The sequence below is a fragment of the Anser cygnoides genome, chromosome 5 (genome assembly GCF_040182565.1).
Source record: "Anser cygnoides isolate HZ-2024a breed goose chromosome 5, Taihu_goose_T2T_genome, whole genome shotgun sequence".
Lineage (NCBI taxonomy): Eukaryota > Metazoa > Chordata > Aves > Anseriformes > Anatidae > Anser > Anser cygnoides.
In genome coordinates this window covers 8665767-8686148 of record NC_089877.1, presented here as the reverse complement: position 1 = coordinate 8686148, position 20382 = coordinate 8665767, and the positions used below count along the sequence as shown (strand labels likewise).

Sequence of the window (20382 nt, the reverse complement as noted above, 5' to 3'; positions counted from 1 at the left end):
TTCAAACCTTGCTCATTATTCACTGTGCTCTTACACTTTCCCAAGCAATAAGAACCTCTATGCTAGATGCTACTGAACTCAACAGCAATGTCTTCTTACACAAAATGAAAAATTCTTAAGGATAAAATCCAGCAATGAGTATTGTTTCACCATCACTGTAACTTGGCTATGGCATTTATTTGACATTTAAACAAGGAGTATTATGAAAAGTATTGCCATATATATCATCAGGAGCCTTTATCAATAACATAGTTAACAAGCAGAGGTTTTACGGGTAACCACCATGTTACAGGTTATGTAAGAACATTTTTGTTTTGCTTCTACTTCTATCATAAAAAACCACAATGAATTAAAAGTCCTCAGTGGAAATATTTGGACGCTCACATTTATCAGAATTGTTATGGACTTCTGCATTTACCAATTATTTTCTGTGTTAAACCTTTTTTTTTTCCCTCAAAGATGTACCTCTCTAAAAATCAAATAAAAGCAAAACCAAATTATAGCCAAGATACAAATCTACCTTAGGGATACTTTCAGAAAACTCAATTTAAAAATACATTTACTTTCACTTCTACACCAGTAACAAAGGCAGGGGAAAAAGAGGGAAGCGCTACAGAATTATTTCGATTTCAATATTATCCTCAAGTCAATTCTAAAGCCAAATAAGCCTAAACCCCTTCAATATATTGCTTCTACGTGTGAATGGTAGTAAGGTATTACCCTGCATGACTGAAGTTGCTGTTAATTGTACAAACCTGCTCAGTGATCATTTAACATGCAACAGAACATGAGACCTTGAAAACGTTGCAATCTGCTTTCCAAATCCATATGTTGTTCACTATCAAAATTCTGGTTCATGTGGCAGATACAGAAGTGCTCTGCAGAAAGTAATTCCTATGCCAAATGCAAAAAGCAAATGCTTTGTAGCTTTGAAATTTAGAGAAAGGATATCACCATGAAAAGCTCCAGGAAGAAGGAAAACAGGCTGCACCACATAACATTTTACGATACGAAATGAGATGTGGGCAATGCAATTTCACTTACGCGATTCAGTTACAAGCAATGCAAATGCAATCTCACTGATTACACTTTGAAACAAAAGAGGGAATTTCATTGTTTCAGCCAATGCTTTAGACATGGAAAAATCATGAAACTTCCTTTCCTTTCAAATAGAAACCATTGTTTCACATTCAGATGGCAATAACCTCGGTGGGTGAAATTCATCCTGTTGTTGTGTGCACTGGTGAGGCATAAACTGAACAACGTAACATCTAAGCTTAGTCGGTGATACACAAGGTCTCACACAGTGGTGACTTCCACCAAACTTGTCATTAACAAGCCAAAGACAGAGAAATCATACATCTCAGGTCCTCCAAACCATGAGTTTAAATATATATATATGCAAAAGGATCTGTTTCAATGTTTTTATTAATCTTCTGGTTTTTTAAAGTTTGAGACTATGAGGAGGTTTCCCTGAATTAAGACAGGCTGTGTGAATTGAAAGTACCATAGCTTTTCCTATATGACTCCCCAGGGAGTCTATTTATTAGGCACAGTCCGGTTTTCTGATTTAGCTTAAGTAATTTTCCTAGAGAATATGAGTGTCCACACCAGGAGGAATTCCAGAATAGCAGCTGCAGAATAGCTTTTTCTGTTCGAACTACTGAAATAATTTTTCCCCTACATGGTCACACTTATTCTTGGTTTTCATTTTCATTCTCCTCTTAGTACTTACAAGCAAAAGAAACTTAAATCTTTTTTATATGTATTTTGATAGTAAGTTTTTCAGAAGAGCTCCAGATGCTTTAAAATTCACAATAAACCACAAAAGCTGACCAAAAAAAAAAAACAAACATAAATATATGGAGTATTATCAGGGTGCAATCATTGTCAGCTATACTAATGGGCATTTGTTTTCGTTGTTTTAAACAATCAAATCCATTTTTGCTTTGACTAAGAACATTTGCAAAATTGCACCCACTTCCCCATCCACAGTAATTTCTCTCTGTGTGCAAAACGGAGCTCCAGTTCTCTTCCTTGTCACTACGGAGCAGGAGGAGATACCTTCTAGGCACAGAATATGGCAAAATTCCATGACAGCTTTGCAATGCTATGAAGAATTGGAGAAAAAAATACATCAACAAAAACATTTGTACAAGTTTTAAAAAAAAAAAATCATTGCTAAACATTTTGCAGAAGGTAATGAACTAAAATTTCCCAGCATACTTGACAGCCTTATAACTGGGGATTTTTTCTAAGTGAGAAAATAGGCTAATTCAGTAAGCTGCTCACGGAGACAAAAAGAAAGAGAAGGTGTTAAAACCTGGGAACAGCTGTATTTTAACCATTTCTTCTTCTACATCTGGATCCATTTCTTTTTTCAGTTTTCTCTACATTTCTGCACTTTGGCACTGTCACTGAAATTTCCAGTTGGACAGCATGAAGGGCTTGTGCTTGTGCTTACTGAAGTCAATGAAGCCAAAGTTCACAGTGACCGTAATGGTACAGGAATGTGAGCTAAGAGAAACTATTTTGTTCACATCGGTACTTTAAGTCATCTATATTAAACAAAATTAGCAGTTAAGATTCTTAGTTCTTTGACTGAAGTGACTAATTTCCTGCAACCTTTCTCCTCCTTCCCCCCTCCAACCTTTTTGGCAATCAAGACCAGACTTACAGCCTGATTCATAACGAGCACTGCCCTTCAGGGCAAAATCGGCAAGACACTTCAGTCTGTTCCAGAAACCCCTTCTGCAATTGATTATTCGGTCTAGTTCTACTCCATTGGTTTATCGTGACCTACAAAATCCTCAGCTCCTTCGTCTTCTGCTGGCCGTAAAGGCTTGAGACTAACTCTATCCTTAACGGGCACGACTGGCTCTTGCTAGAATTCAGAGCCTCAAACACGGCTCTGTCTGAAGGCTGCTGCAGGAACCACATGGTAACACATTCAGAGGCTTTCCTGTAAAAACCGCTTTTATACTGGAAGCCACCTATTCTAGTTGCTTCCCCCCTCATTGGTATTACCTACAGTAACAAGGATCACAAGATTTTTGGTGCCAAACGTTAGATTTTTTTTAAAATGATCATTTTGACTAATGCAGAAAACGTCGTGCACTTCCTAAGGGTTATTCCACACAAAGACATTTCCTTGTCCAAAGCATCACATCACAGTCTCCCAAAGACCGTTCCACACAGAAGCAACAGGTTGCTGCGACTGTGATCTAATGCATCACCAAAAGAGCTGCAAACACAACTTGGATTACACTCACACACATATTTTTTGTAACCAGCTAACTGAAGTGGCTGATAATCACTTCCTTACACATCAACGGCACGCTCTGTGCCACAACACCCCTCCTTACAGGCCGCTCTCTCTACACGCACACCTGTGAGCAGACGCGCACACAAACCACGCTCCAGTAAGTCACTCTGCCCTTGACCTCTGCTAAACAGCCATGCCCAGAGACCAGCCTGAGTTGCAGACCTGCCATTTAGCTATTTCTTAGCAAGAGGCAACCTGCCAGGTACACTGTCAGGCCCAAAACGGCCCTAAGCACGGGCTTCTTTAGCTGCCCTCGGCTCCCAGAGGCCAACTATGCGAAGGGAATCCAACCTCACAGGACTTCAGCAAGTTCTCTGGCTCCTGGCATGTGCCACTCGCTTTTCAGCTCCCAGCCTGATGGCAAAAATGCAATTCCAATCCAAGCATGATGGGTACACGCTTATATGTGGAGGGACAACTGCAGTATGGTACAAAGGGAATTCGGCCTTGGGACATTTAGTATGGCTGGCCACCAGTTTAACAACATGTCAAAGCTACACACTGAGGATAACACAAAGTACAGCTTTTTGTTCTTTTTTTTTTTTTTTTTTTGAAGTAAGGGCAGTGCTGCTGACTGCACAAATTATGCTGTGATCAACACATCACTATGCAAAACAGAGGGAAGCGTTAACCATGAGGACCCGCTGTCTCCTGGATTTTCCCTGGTGGCTCCCAGCCCATGATTCTCTCTTCACGTTTGTCCCACCAGACTCTGATGCACGGAAGAGGACAACTTGTGCCAGGAAACCTATAAAGATTATTGCCTTCACCACCCATCCCTCTGTCTGATCTTGGAAAGACCACTATTTACAGGTTAACAGATTAAGACACACAAGCTCAGGTCTTGTCCCTGCTTAAAAGTCAGAGTGTAAAAAGTGAGTCATGAACTGTTTCACGGATAGTTGTCAGAGATAAGGGAAAAAATGGCTTTCTTTCTGTCCCACTAATCCAGAACCTATACCGCAAGCCTACAGAAGGTCTGCCATTCACCTCCTTCCTATTGCTCCCCATTTCCACAGAAGGTTTTCAGTCAAACTTCTTTCCAACCCCCTTCCCAGTGCAGCTGCACTAACAACTGTCCTGAGCACGTGAAGGCTCCACGGGTGGGAATGACAGCCCAGAAGGCAGCACTCACAGGACAGCTCGGACTCACAGCCCTACACGGGCCCAGCTGTTCTCCCGTGCCCTCCTTGCGCTTGCAGTGGCACGGGCACAGCCGTGGACTAGCCCTGGAAGTCGTGACACCTCCATCAGCCAGTTCAGCCCACCGGGCTGTCAGAAGAGCCCACGCTCAAGTAAAGCAACAAGAGCATTTGGGCACAGCAGGAATGAAGGCTGTGGGCTGGTCCCACCAGCAGAAGCTACGTGTTGGATTGACGCAGCCATTTTCTGAAGCGCTAATCAAGTGGTTTTTTCTCCTATTGAGGCTCAAATAAGAGACTCCCTGGTCTAATGAGAATTTTCCCTACTTCCAGACACTGTTTAATCTTGTATTGCATGTTCGAATCCTAGACAGCTCATTTTGTCAGAGACAGCATTGGGCCTGGATGGGAAGCAGACTTCCTGAACAGACAAATTAATAGCAAACAAACAAAATGAATGAAAAAAGAAAAGCAATTAACTTAAATATATATTGAGATAACGAGCCCTGACCAGTTTCTTTATTGTGCTGTATTTTGCAACCTTCTTCACACATTACTTCTCCCCTCATCTTCTCAGCTCTAACCACCTATGCTCTTTTGTTACTCCGTTTTTTTTTATCCTCCTTGAACTAAATTGTATCCCTGTATCTCACGTACTTACTTGAACTTCAAAAGCAGCACGTGGACGTACTGTATATGAAAAATAGTTATGCTCAGCTCAGCTTTACAGTCTTTGCTTTTCTTGTAGTTTTCCTACAACCACTTCATTTTTTTTCCGCGGGGACACACTGACAGGAACGCCACATTAACTGACAACTCCATGAGAAGAACATTTCAATCAACCATTACAACTAAGAATCAGACCTCTAAAATCCCACAGCCAGATGCTGTTTCATGCCCTTCCAGTAACCCTACAGCACGGTTATCACTGCCACTTCTTATCTTATCGCCATTTCAAACATTGTCTGCTGTGGCCAGACAGAGTCAGACCTAAACAATGATGTTAAATGAAGACTTCCTCCCATGGCAGTCTTGAACTTCTAATGAAACTGATCACTCCTTCATGAGATAACAAACCACGTGGGGATTTCACAGGCTTTAAAAACAAAGTCGAAAGAAAGTCAAAAGGAAGCAAGCTCCCAGAAAATTTCAAAGGCGTTACTGCATGCAAACATCCTTTCTGGGCAACAGGTAAGCACCACGTAACATATACGTATATGCATATATCCACACGCATATAGAAACAAATATGTGTTTTGTTGTTGTTGTGTTTTACTTTTCTTCATCTGTTAATAACAAAAAGAAAGGAGAGTCAAATTTTCCTCTCTCACACCGGGTGATCAGAAAAGAAACTGAAGGAGGCTTTTTGGCTCCTAGATTTTAAAAGGCAGCTGAAGTGACTGGGAATTTTCCAGAGTAAAGAACTTTGTGTTTGATAATTTTGTTAAAATGCAGACAACACTGCACTAGAAAGTGATGTCAGTTAGAGAAAATTATTTTTGCAGCATTTTTATAACAGTAAAAGGTCTGATAAATATGGAAGGAAACAAAACCCTAAACCAAGGAAGGAACAAGACTTTTGTATCCAGTTTTTCTCTATCTGGCTTTCTTGCTGTCAGAGCGTAAGCTTTTTTACCAGCATAATCTGTGTCCTCAATTAGATGGCTTTGTTAACATGATTAACAGTAGAACTATACTAGCATACTTTACTAAAATAGATCTGGCTTCTGATCAAACTAACTGCCCTGTGTGCCAGGGGAGCCACAGGTAGGAGCTCTATATGAAGATTAAAGGTTTTCACGGAGACGAGAGCATCCTGCCCACGGCTCCATGGTACAAAACCCATTTGTCACCCACCCCATCCTGCCGACTCAGCTTTAAGTGGGACAATGCTGGCTGCCTGCAGCTCGCCCAGGGGCCTCCACAATGGGACATGTCCAGGGTGGCCACCCCACAGCTCCAATCGAGGCATTTCCTCTCAATCCTCGTGGTGCTGCTCGTGCCATCACTGCTTCCCACCCATCTCCATAGGTGTGCTCAGGCCCTTCAGGACATAGAAACCACCTCAGATTACTCTTGTAAACCTTGAACAATGGTGGGAAATTCTTCAGCTCTTGTGTTTGGGAATTACACAGAAGTCTTGTGTGGACTTTTGAATTGCCAAGATTTTATCTTGGCAATTCACCTCCACACCGAACTCCAGGCCACCCAACACAAGGCACACAAGCCACTAACCTCCTAGCTGCGTCTCATCAAGCACTTCTGCACACAAGCTGCGAAGGCAGCCACGCATGAAGCGTGGCTAAGCGGTGCGGGCACAGTTTGATAACCTCTCCTTTCCGCAGCAGTGCCGGCCTCAGCCGCTCCCAGGCCCCTCTTGCTGCCTTGGTTCCCGTGTGTTCCCTTCCCTCCAGGGATTATTGCCAGCTCCTGGTTATGTCACACATACGGCACTGACGGGCGAGAGCAGAACAGCACCACAGGCAGAGTAGAGGTGCTCACGCTGGCAGTACCTCCGCCACAGAACAATGGGGGGCAAAAAAGCCCTCACAAAACCATGGCTTCACGCATCCACTGCCGTTATGAATTTAGCAAGCAAGAGCTTGGCCCAGCTCACAAGCCAGTTACGCGGGACATTATTGGGACTTTATTTTGAGCAGCTTAAAACAGCCCCAGCTGCAGCCCGCAGGCAGCAGAGCAGCTCGGTGGTGCCGCAGCGCAGATCAGACTGCTGACTGAAGGACGTGCTGAAGTTGCTAGGTGTGGAAAGAAGAGACAAGCAAATGCTTTGCTAGCTTGGCTTCACCATGCAGCTAGTGTCATGTAGCAGGAGGGAGTATTTTGCCCTTTTTATCAATGCAGCTCAGTTTAAAAATATATTCAACATCTTACTGTTTCCGCAAAGATAACGAAGACTTAAACTCAAATCTTAGTCCCAATGAAACCAGTCTCAAAACTTCCGTGCAGAGGTCCCACTTCACAGTTTCAAAATATTTCCCCAGCAATAACAACAAACTAGTCTTTTGAATGCATACAATGAGGTAAGTAGCTTAGTGAAAGCATTACGTTAATGAACTCCACCCTATTTATTTTTTTATTTTCATAAATATTTAGGTCAAGTGCTGCACAGCAGCATCACTAAAAGCTTCTTCATTCACTCCCAGAGTCAGGAGCAGCCACTCTCTTACTGAGCGCAGGGAGGAGGATGAGGAAGCAAGTAAAGCTGTCAATACCGAGTTGTCTGTATGCTATCCCTTTGTAAAAATATAAGCACCGTAGAACCTTAGAAGTCCTTTCCAGACATTGTCACTACTAACAGCTAATATAACAGGAGATTTTAAGTCAAATAGTATATTAGCCAAAATAACACCAATAAATAGCAAAATTCCAAGGCTTAGCATGAAAATAAAAAACACTAATGGTGCACAGTGCAGCTTGTTCGTACCATGTGCAGTCTAGAATCATGCATAATGTAACAGTGCAACTGCTAACAGCAGGCTCACAGAAGATAATTTACACTTGTTTTTATGGACATGAGGAACTGATCTTTGAAGTTGTCCCTAATGAGATTCTGCTTGGCCCTAACAGCATCCTGAGAGAATGCACTGGTTTTCTCCCCTGCATCCGGTGCATATTTATAACGCAGAACACAGACTTATCTAAATTGCACATGTGAACTGTTGTCTCCCCATCCCATCTCAAAGTAAGATTCTCACAGTGAGGGAAATACCTGCTAATACGTCTCACTTCAGCCTCAAGTCTTTTGGTGATTACCCATGCCACTTTTGCTAATTATCAAAAGATACACAGGGGTTAATGAATAAGGTTTTTATTTGCTTTGCACAGTTGAACTCATAACTTAGTTAAGCTGCCAGGTAGGTCGCTGTGAGATCACAGCTGTATCACACATCACAGAAGACATCCAAGGAACAGTCATAAGGCTCTTTAGAGAAAACAGAAGTGTAGCTGCGTAATGAATCAGAAAACTTTATTTCATGAACACGGGCAGCAGCATGAGGAATACAAACAGAAAACATCTTTTGGCGTGTCATATGTAGCCATTGCTTTAATACTATACCCACCCGTTTTGGAAGGTCCTTTCACTTAGGAGATCTGCAAGCCATTGAACCAACATCATCAAATCTCAACTTGCAACTAAGTGCAGTAGCCACAATGCCTTCTACATCCAGGAGGTATTGTGGTATGACTGCAGCAAAGTGGCAACAGGTAAAATGCTTAACGCTCCCAGTGTGAGGGAACAAGAGCAGACCGGAACTCTGACGTGCTCTGACAAGTTAAACAAGGACAGCCTAAGTTTTACTCTCTCTTCCATACTTCTCTCAGATACAGCCACCCATACAGCAAGGTTCTGGACCATCACTGTTTCAAGTCAAGGTATTCAAGTAAACTAGAGCCAGTCTTCATTTTGATTAATATACCGAAGTATAAACTCATGCAGTTCAGGAAACTTCTTCATGCTCCATTCATCTGCTCCTGTCTTCAGAAGGGTGCTAAATTCTGACAGCTGGGGATGGTAACTCCAGGTCGCCACCGCTGTAGCTAATATATAACATACTTAAGTTATGCCATTGTTAGCGAGTCACTGTTTTGACACCTAGCGCTCTGCCTTTTTCTGCTTGGAAAACGCATACATTCTTTGTAAAATCCATACATTCTTGGAAAGTACTGGTCAGCACTGTTCACGCACTACAAATACACAGCATACAGTTTAAGATTAGGTGACTCACGGGACACATATAGCAGGATACCTGATTTTTCATTTAGAGCTTAGTGTCTAATCTGACCCTAAACAAGAGAAATTTTATAAATCAACAGCTGTTTGCTGCCTTAAAAAAAACAAAACCCACAAAGGACTCTGTTTTAGTTCATATAAAGATGTTCACATAACAAAAACCAGCACTGTAATGGATGTTCTCTGAAGAAACTCTAGTTTGAATGGGCACAGAGACTAATCTCCCCCTCGGTTCCACGTCGAGTCCCTACAGGTAAGAGACGAACGACAGTCATTTGCGGGGAACTTAAGAGGGAAGCTTCAACAGTAACTACAATAGCTCTGTGTGCATATGTGGAGAAAGAATTTGTTCTCAGTGCACTGACACTTCTCACAAGCACATGAAGCCCAGCAGAAGAAAAATTGTAAAGAATAAAAAAAAAAGTGCATCTTTAAAGCCATCAGGTTCTGGGCACAGTACTGAAAGGTTCAGATGACCTTGCCTCAGTATGTTAACGTACAACCTCTCGGTCAGTATTGCGAGATTCCCTTGTGAACAACTACAAGGCATAAGACCAGAAGCCCAAAATCTAAAAAAGCTTTTGTCAGGAAAATAATAAAACACACAAAACTGGAAGACAGACTCTGATACTGACGCTGTAGTAATAATGTGTCATACATTACTTCTATGTTTCATGCTACGGCAAGATTGCCTTTAAACATATAAGCAGACAGTAAAATCATAGCAAATGAGATACAGCTGCAAGGTGTGCTAAGAACTATACTTCAGGCCAACTTCTTATCTCTGGTTATTCCTGAGTATTTGAGATCAGTTATCTGTTTCTCGTCTTCCATTTATTCTGCTTCCTGCTTACCACCACTGCATTAGTCACCTCCGGTACATTTGTCTCACATTTTATTGGACAAGTGTCTGGACCCTAAAGAAATGGCATTGCCTCTTTATAACTAGATATCCGAAAAATCACCATTTCTTGTACCAAATCTCCTACAGACCTCAATTTCATTTGAATCAGAAAAACTTCTGCCAGCTTCCTCACTCAGTGTTTCAGTTTACCCCTTTTAACTCTACGCTGAATAAAATGAGTCATAAAAGGTCTTTCCCGTTCTGTAGAGTGATGTCTTAAAAACCCTCTAAGAGCAGTACTCACTGAAAATAATGACTCGTGCATATCACAGTATTAAATGATAGTATGAACAGACTACCAAGAAAGCGAGGTGATCCAAAGTTAATTTTCAACTTAATATTCCTCTTGCCAATCTAGCCTGAATGCAAGGATTCTTTTCTGGAAAAGATGCCCTGAATTAATGATAACTAAAATGAACAAGCCTGAAAACAAAATGAAATCGTCCTAATAGACTATTTAATTTCCTTGAAACCGATATCAGGATTTCCTTTCTCCTCTGGCTCTGAGAAAACGAAGACTTACATACTCTTTAAAAATACCCTCTTTTCTTGAAGGCGTAAAATTTATGCTAATAGATAACTAACAACAAATGATGAAAACTCTAAGAGCTAAAGGTCTTCATTTTGTTGCCAAGATGATGTATCAGGTTCTGAGACAAACAGTTTGTGTGATCCTTCCATTAACATAGTGGCACTCGCAAAGCTGCAATGCAAAGCAGCCTAGCAAAACACCACGTCAAAGGTCACGGTGAAAAAAACAAAACAAAAACCACCATGTGTACCACCCCTAGAGGATTATCATCATCATTTTAATTCTCAGAAGGTGTCTGAAACTTGTATTGCAATACTTTGTCTCTATAGCCTCATTATACTGCAACATTTCTAGCAGAAAAAACATCTAAGAACTTTGTACAAACAATTAAAATGCCATCTAAAAGATCCAAGAATGCAATATGAGCCGTAATTCTCCCTCAGTAACCCAAAGAGCATGTCCTAAGTGGGAACATTTTTACTTTCAAGGTATAGAATAATAATAACAGAACGAAATTAGTTGTTCCTATAAACATGCCTTCCTTTCAAAGCTGTGAGCATTGTTTAACAAGATGATGGGAAAATCAAATTGATGTCAGGAGAAATATAATAAAAATGAAAAAAATACATAAACAACTTTCAAGTAATTGCAGAGATTATACCTGAGTTTTTTATAAGACGTTTGTAATTTTGTGTTTATTTAGTTTTAATTTTTTCTTTCCTTTCCACCAGGAGGGAAAAGTAAATGCCTGGCTGACTTAAAATTTACAAACCAAACAAGTCATAAAGGCAAAATTTCCTTTCTCTTTAATATATCTTAATTATCACAATCTTATATGCACACACTATTAACAACCAGAGGAATGTAATTCCTTGAAGATAACTTAAAATTGAGGGCGCCACTTAGTCTGGCAGCTAAGAAACTGGTACTGTCCCCCTGGAAGCAATAAGAGCGTCACTAAGCCCTGCATTTAAAAAGTATAGGACTGGGCTCCAACTTACTTAACACGCTGGACCGCATGAAATTACAATTCTGAACAATTTACTTAACACGCTGGACCGCATGAAATTACAATTCTGAACAATTCTCATTTTCCCAAAAACTACTTCACCATTCAAAGGAGAGAAAGAGAACCCTTTGGTAATTCTAACCAAAAGTGAATGTACTTACAGAAACAAAGAAACCCAGAGTAATTAAAAAGTAATGACTTTTTTCTTTGTGCTCCCTATATAAAATCAGCATGACGGAAGATATACTGGACCAGCACCTTTTCCTTCCCATAAAATGATACAATAGCTAAACATTTAGGAGTAATGTGCTGACCCTGATGCTCCCAGTCACTACACTCAATTCCTTATACCAGAGAAATTGTAAACGTGGTAAATAGCAAGTTTCCTGGCTTACAGATACATCAGATAAAGTCCCTCTATCATACTCCTTTCTCCTTCCCTCCCCCATCCTCTCTCCATCTGCTGCCCTCCTGGGAAGGGAGTGCTATACTTAATGGCTGTCTGCTTTTAAGTCTAATGTGCTGGATAGAAGTTAATGCCCAGTACAGTAAGTGGGTACTCTGCTGTGAGCAAGCCTCGAGTCCTGTTTTTTCTTGCCAACATCTACCGGAATCTTTGCAGCCCTATGTCAAGCAGCATGCAAGGAAGATGGGGTCTTGGAATATTAAGTCTGCAACTCGTGACATAAATAAATCTTACAAGATACCATAGCACAATTGTTTAAATAATCTTTTGGTAAAAACAAGAGAGTTGTGATTTTCTTACCTGTCTCTCTTAGTTAACCTGGCAGCTTAACTAAGTTATGAGTTCAACTGTGCAAAGCAAATAAAAACCTGTCTGTTTTCTTACCTGTATCAACATAATGTGTATGTAGAAAACATGCCCACTATAAAAACAGAGGCATTTCCCTGCCAACGGGGAGTACGCATCTAGCAAACTACCTATCTGTTGATATCCTGAACTACAAGACAAGAAATGGGCTGGATCCCTTTGAGTTATGAAGAGGGTGACCAGATTCTGGGATTACGGGTTGACTTGGTCTTTAGCCATCCTCTCTACCATTTCCTCCTCGGCCCCAGCAGAAAGCTTCAGCAGCAGCATACAACACCAATGCTCATCCACCAGCGTTTACGTTTTGGCCAACCTTCATGCTGCAAAGCATGCAGGACACAGAGCTGATGTGGTGGGAGGAATCTCCGGGTGCATGGAGGATAAGACCAAGCTTTATGGTCAACCTTTCAAGAGAGAAATAAAAGGTACAACTCAAGGTACCTAGCATTTACTGTTCAAAATCCAGACTTGCAGTTTTCTGCTCTTACCACTTGGTACCGCTCCTGGCATGTTACCAGTACTGTGCATGTTACTGGGTACAAGATTATCATATGCTGACTTTTTGTTTGAATGAGATGTCAAAATAAAAATCATTAAATGAAGTCTAGTCACATTTATTACATGACAGAACTGTTTTGACTGCAGTGTTTTAAACACATACACATTTTAGCCCCAGACTCCCCACTCTATAATTAAAAACAACCAAACTCAGTATCACAAAAACTTGCCCTCTGCAATAAACAAGACCTAAAAATTGCAATCTTAACAGTCCATATTAAAACTGAGAGTAAATAGGCATGACCTCAATCTCCAAATCCCATAAAAAAAAAAAAAGCTCTTTGTATCTTCTGAAATACCTTCTATGAAACACGTGAAGGTATATATGCAGACAAACTTACCTCCTTCCTCTATTTGGCACTGGTCTGCACGTACACATCACAGAAAAAGATAAGAAAGCCGGTAGGAGGCCTTCTGCAAGCAGAAGCAGTCATGTTGAAGTCCATGAAACTACAACTGTAGATGCCAAGCATGATTCAAACCACTGGGAACAACAAGCCAATGCTTCCAGAACCAAAACTGACAACTCACTGGAATCGTTTCTAGGGACCTGGAAAAACCTGGTGTGAAATAAAAGCGAATGATTTTTCCATACCAGACTGACATTCAGCTTTTTCAGCTAGCACTCATCGCTTGTGACAACACAGGTAACCCCTACACCAAACTTTACTATTTCTTCAAATAAATAGCTCACTGTAAGAGACGCACGTTTTAAAGAAATCTCCCTGCCTCACTGAATTTCAACTGTGCTTAAGTGTGTCTACTTTCTCAAGTTATGCCGAGGCATTTTACAGAGTTCTAAACCAAAACTAATCAAACGCTCTGTTTTGGAAGGAAACATGCTGACCCCTTTGTTCCTAAGTTTTTCTATACACACCCATGCTTTGCAATTGACTCTACTACTAGAGCCACTTATGGCAGCTCGAGATCAGAAATGGAAACTCCAAAATATCAGTGCAACATTCAGTACGAAGTTCATGTTCATCACCATTATTTGAAATAGTCCCATATCAAACGTAAGCAAATAAGCTGAATATAGTCACTTAACATATAACATAAACCTCTAAATCTGCACTGTTTGCAGGGCTTTCCTTCTGTTTATTTGTCTAGCCAGATAGTCAAACAAGGATTTGTAAAATAAACCAACAAGATGTGTCATGTCACAGGTAGCTGCGGCACTTCCCCTGGGCTTCGAATAGCCACCTGTCACTGGGAACAAGCTCCCTCATCCCCTCTGGCAGGCAGGGCTGTCCTTGTTCTGCCACTAAGTGAAATGAAAACCATGAGCCCAAAACAAAGATGGGTGTACCAGGGCAAGGCCTGAAAATTTGGTGAAGTATTGACCCCCTGACTGGAAAGAAATCTATGCTCTAGAAGTTGTTTCACCAACCAGATCACACCCTCACCCTCCAGGTGTTAATCTACAACCCGCTGCCTTCACATTGCCCTACTGCCCTAACTTTTTTAAATAAAGTGACACGCTGCCAGTGACAGTACAACATTGTGATTATGAGGTATATAATCACAACATTGTCAACCTACCTCACAGCGAAGTGCTCCCTCAGTGAGCAGTTCCCCTCAGGCACAGGATCCTGTGGTAGGGACCATTGCTGCAAAAAGCATTCTTGGTCAGATCCCACCACAAACTTCCCCGAAGATAAGAACTAATTGTGCACTGTACATAACCATGAAGCCCAGAGTCCGCTGTCACTCATTATGACTGAACACTAGAGAAACGACATGGGAAAGACTATAATGTAGGATCAGACCATATAATGAAAATTTCCATTTGTAGTGCTCGGCTACTGAAACGAGGCCTTACAAATAACGGACTTGTCACTGAAGGCTTCTTTGCACAATTAATACAGCATGAAAGAACGTTAACGTACGTGTGCATAAAAACCAAACCACTTTCTTTCTCCCTCTCAGGGTTTACCACAGGGGCTAGACTGACCCTACAATGTGCTGTTCTAGGACCATGATTTTGTCAAAGAGGAAGTCGAAGGAACGTTCACCTGCTCCTGTCCTTGCCCCCAGCTGCCATGCAGCCACGCTCACGGCCCTCTCACCTCCGCCAGCTGCACGCGCACCCCTGCCCATGAGGCTGCAGCACCAGAGGTCGCTGAAAGCAGGCGGGGGGCAGCAGGCTCAGCACTGGGGTCTGCGTGCCTGGGGACTTCACCCCTCCCAGTCCACGAAGTCACCAATGGGCCATGTTTTCCTGTTCTGACCACCACGGCAACTGCACGCAGCCAACAGCTCACACGTGGACCAACCGGTACCCCAGCTGACTGCGGTAGGTGCGGAGACCGCTCCGGCGGCCTGCTCCAACCAGCGCTGGCAGTCAGCAGTTTTACCACCCCTTTAAACCAGATCTGGCCTCCATCTTAGGACAACGTAATTCAGGAATATAGTAACCGATGGAGAGCTGGTGACGAAACATTATTTTAAACCTGTCCTGCATTTATTAAAATAATATTGGCACTTTTAGAGCATCAGTCTTCCAGGGATGTCAAAATATTTTTAAAGGTAGGTCGGTATGGGTCCTTTCTACAGTGACAAAAATAAAGGTCAGAAACTTAATCAATTCTTCAAGAGAGATTAGCATGATATGACTGAACTGTATAAACACGTTATAAGGGGGCTAAATTTGAGCTTTAATTACAAAACTGCAAGCCATATATCATCTCTGCACAATGTTCACTTTCAGCATGCTCCACTCAAGCATCTCAAAAGGCTTTAAATATAATTAAAGTGTACCCTCATGAAAAAAAGTTTTTCATTTTGCATCTGAAATTTAAATTGAGAATACATCTTATGCTTAGATTTTGCAAAATACATCACTTAAAATCATTAAGATCAATAGAAATCTTTCATTATTTAAGCCCACAGAGACACAGACACATGCACATGCTCCAGTAAAACATTTTCTTAATGACAATTAAAATTAGCATCTTTGCAACTCAGCTTCCGTTGTTCTAGAAAATGCAATCAGTTAATGGTCCTCTTCTTGAGCAGGGACTATTTATTTTGGGACAGCTGTAAGGATTCTCACCTACAGCTGTCCTCCCCTCCTTTCTGCTGGAATCCCCACTGGCGCAGGGAGAGCTCAGCTGCTTCAGAGGCAGCTGCTGAATGGCTGCTGCTGTCTGCTTCGTGGGCTAAGAAAAACAGGTTTGTTTTACTTAATGCAGCACGTTGTGAACTGCTGCGTTTCAGCATCCACCCTTGCCACTGAGGGACCAGCGAGGGATAGGAGACTCAAACTGCACCAAGGTAAGCTAACCGTGAGCCAAAGGCCCCGTAAAAATCACTGTGAGACAGAAGTAAGGCTCAAGTTTTAACAACGCTTGCTCACTGTACTCCTGTTTTCAGTATTAAAGCTTAAATACAATCTGTTTGGGGCAGTAAGTTTTTTCAACTTTTTTGGAAAAGCAGTGAAAAGCAACTACGATGCTCAGAAGCTACATATGCTTTTGTAAGAAATGTTATTTTAAAGGCAGAGCAACAGTCAGCACCAAAGCTGTGATTCCCTCGTCACCTCAATATCATCTGAAATAACGAGCCCAGCCACAAAAGGTAATAAATAGATAGATAGCTTAGACTGAATATCTGTATTTTCTCAACTAATATTATTACATGGACAGACTCCACTATTCTGTAAACATCAAACAAGTCCATACTCTACTAGTGTCGGTCTTTCCCCACCCCCTTGAATATCACACACCTTATATGAAGCGAAAGTTAAGAACGTTACCAACAGAACGCACGGATTTTCTACTAATCCCACTGGGAGTTTATAAAACCCATTAAATGCAGGATGGTTTCCCCAAGAGAAAACAACATGCAAGATACTATTTGTCAAGGTCAGTAGTCTAGTAAGATCTTTGAGTTATAACTGTTTAAGGCTTTGCCACAGATGAAATTTTTTTCTTCTGTGACTATACAGCTACATTTTTATATTACTATTATTATTATATACTCACGTTTACATACATCCACACATTTATGTACTTTATTCAACTATATATAATGTTCTACTAATATAAAATTCTATGTTTATACTCTATTTTAAAATAAGAATATTCACATAGGGAATTGCTCTAGTACAGAAAAGGCAATAAAATTATATAGTTACAGATTGTTCAACGCATCTCCGCTTGTGAATAAACTCATTTAGAAGACTTTCTCTTGCACTGAAACCTCTTTCTTTCTTACTCCCCTAGTACTGAACTTAAACCGCCCCAGAGTACAAATGTATACTCAGAGAATCCTAAAAACAAGCCACTGAGCCGTTCTGGTGAAGTCTGAGGAAAGCTAATGAACTTAATTAGAATTCTTCTAAATGGATCAGCCTGCAGTAGCTTGGGCTACAGCTAGTTTACCTTCACAGGACTCATACCATCAGCAGCAGAGCCCATCAAAACAGGCGTTTCTTACCACAAATCCAAGATGTTTATTTCACTCTCCCTTTTTTTCCCCTGAAAGTGATTAGATGTTGTACCCAACAGGAAGGTTCTTCCCTCTGATTTGAACTTAAGTAAACAATTTTCAATTTGGGTTTGTCCCATTTTCTTCTCAGCTCCTTTCCACTGGCCTGAGGGAGGAGGAAAAGGTGAGATGGAAAGGTTCCGCAAAGCCAAGCCACACTGATTTCTGCTAAATTAAAATGGTTTAAAGATCCACTATGGTGGTTACTGCAAAGTTGTAGAGTTTAAAGAAACAGGTCTTACCAAAAAAAAAAAAAAAGAAAAAAATATACTCAATGAATTCAGCTATCTTCAAAGTTTAGTCATTTTCACTTTTTCCTTCTGTTTGTTTACTGTAGAAGAAATTCTCTGCCCTCTCTATTTTGAGGCTGTGGTTTCACAGGCAAAGCCTTCTGCAGCTTAAAGCCTATCTTCCCCAGCTGCCAGATCCTCCCGCATGCACTGATTCCCTCCCAAGGCTGCATCCTCCTGCTGCTCGCCAGTATTGTTGGCACCACTGACTGGCCTCACATAGAACATACTAATGGTCTAAACAAGTTTGCAAGCTTTCTTTTCTTTTTACACTTATTACCTGGTAGAACTCCCCCCTTTTTTTTTTTTTTTAAAGCCCCTCTGGTTCTCAGACCAGACTCATTCTGGAGCCCTCTGAGTCACTTGTGCTGCAGAACAGAGAGGGCAGCACCACACCGAAGGAGCAAGAGGCATTTTCCTAACAAAAAAATGGGAAAGTACAAAGACATTCTGAAGAATACTAGTCATCAAGAAGCAAAGAAAGGTGCATTATCATTGTTATTATTTTACAGCTGCCCTTTAAAACAGGGAACTAAGGTAGTGCAGTTAATTAAAACTAGGTGAAAATATTCAAATGCAAACATTTAATAACATCTTCAGACAATTAGGGAAACCTGTGGGTGGGGGCATCGCCTCAAGATGTTCAAAAATTTAAGATGGTATCTCTATCCAAAATAAACTTACAGTAAAAATTGTCTTCACAGCACCTGCTTAAACATTAATTAGTACAGAAATAAAATAGGCTGGACAAAATGATATAAAATTTGTACTACACCGGAGTCCAAGTAACTCACAAAACTACTGTCAGCCAGGCTAAGCAAAGGGAGCTTTAATATACTGTTATTTATCTGATGGTACACTTAAAGGGATTCACGAAGAAACACTGGTGTAAAAATACATATAAAGACAGTAAAAGACAACCATATCCCTGCTGATTAAACTACATGACACTATCATGTGAAAGGCACTAAATGAAAGCAGGAGAAAGGATACGCCTCAGGGAACAGGAAGTCTAATTTCAGTATTTCTTTAAACATCAGTTTTACACTGGTGATATCCCAAGACTTAATTTACTTCATGTGAGATAAGAATCTGGCCCAATGAATACTAGACACAAAAATGACTCAATATATATGCCAAAAATCCAGTTCCTGCCTTTGCATGTGAAGATGCATATGCATTAAAAAAAATGACTTTTTAAGAAATTAATTCCTTTAGGAAATAACAATGTCCTTAAACTGCATCCAGCCACTCATTTATGGTATGCAACAGGGCCTTGCAGCAATAGATTGCCCCACTATTTACATACACATCATAATGTTCAGTTTCTATGTTGTTTTATTCATTTCTCAATACCCCGAGATTTTTAAGTTAATTTTTCACTAAAAGAAGAATAAAACCTCCTCAAACTCCCTCTTGAAAAAAAAATGCATGCATTACCTTCAGATAGCAAAATAGAAAACAATCCTGGCAACTGCAGCAATGTGGTACTAGCAAAGATACAACATGATAAAAAATAGATCACGGTTTCTTTGTCAGTATTGCTTTTACTAATTTTCTGTTCAGGGTTTCTTGTTTGGTATCTTCTCTCAGAAATATGCACAATGCTTCGATTATAAAATACTGGGAGTAAGTAAGAACCCTGTCCCCTCTCTGAAGGTACAACATGCTCTAAGTTTTCCTACTCAGAAATAACTCTTATGTTCTTACCATCACACAAATCCATACCCTTAGTCATATCTTCATTTCTTGCTTTCCTCTGCCCATAGCTCTAGACACTCAGTATGATCCTATCATCTTTTTCCTCAACAGGTTTTCCAAAACCCATAATTTGCTATCCAGACCTACACCCCAACTCACCTCCTGTATTGCAATATTTTCTTTGATCTGTTTTAACTCTTTCAGACTAATCCTCTTTCATTCTTTTAAGTTTTCGTCTCTCTTTTAAGAGAGGGAGACCAAAAGATCGTATGCCACACCCTTGAAACCAAACTAAGAAATTTAAGAATGCTGCAGTATTTCAGTTACTCTTTTAAATACTGTCACTATGTTGTACTTTATAGTTTCAGCATTCGTCAAGTGTACAACTTCTCTAAACAAGTAAAACATCTTTGAAAATGTCTGTCAAATCAATATCATTTAAGAGATAGACGAGTTATTAGGGAAGTAGTTGTATAGTTATTTGTGCATTTTTGAACCAAAGCACAAATAATTCTTAAAATGCTGAATACCACACTTAGTTGGTCCTAAAATCAGCTCCCACTGAAGTCTGTTGTCAATAAGAAGGGGTTCTTTAAAACTGCTTTCTAAATCTCTATTGTTTGCTCTGAATTCGTTCTCTCCACAGAATTTGTGCTTAACGTCAGTCAGAAGTGCAGTCTGGAGTGCAAAACTTGCAATAGAAATTTGCCGACAAAAGATCTGAACAGTGAATAAGAAATGGAAATATTCCTAAAGGCAGAGTTACAGCATCTTTGCAGTAATAAATCAAATGTAATTAATGAAGAAACTTTTTCAGTCACATGCACAACAGAGCCTCCAGCATC

The 20382-nt window shown here is 40.6% G+C and overlaps 1 protein-coding gene and 1 long non-coding RNA gene across 14 annotated transcripts in view; one reads left to right on the top strand and one right to left on the bottom strand.

The window, feature by feature from the left end:
• The window catches only part of MPPED2 (metallophosphoesterase domain containing 2), a 202244-nt gene that overhangs the window by 79699 nt on the left and 102163 nt on the right, over window positions 1-20382 (bottom strand). The window contains exons 3-4 of one of the 12 annotated variants that reach the window (XM_048046729.2): window positions 14598-14665; window positions 13397-13615 (exon numbers count right to left, since the gene is read on the bottom strand). The exons of 10 other annotated variants lie outside the window; for them this stretch is intronic. In XM_048046729.2, coding sequence (XP_047902686.1) covers window positions 13397-13434 — 38 coding nt within the window. In that variant the 5' untranslated portion in view covers window positions 13435-13615; window positions 14598-14665. Of the gene's footprint in view, window positions 1-13396; window positions 13652-14597; window positions 14666-20382 lie in introns of those variants that run through there. One more of the 12 variants, XM_066998208.1, reaches the window with a different exon arrangement.
• On the top strand, window positions 15449-20357 carry LOC106033895 (uncharacterized). Of its 2 annotated transcripts, XR_007157743.2 has the most exons (5): window positions 15466-15584; window positions 16250-16331; window positions 16555-16634; window positions 18153-18320; window positions 20184-20357. It is a non-coding gene; the product is annotated as an uncharacterized lncRNA (long non-coding RNA). The 2 variants fall into 2 exon arrangements; XR_007157744.2 differs by lacking the exon at window positions 16250-16331 and having other exon boundaries at window positions 15449-15584.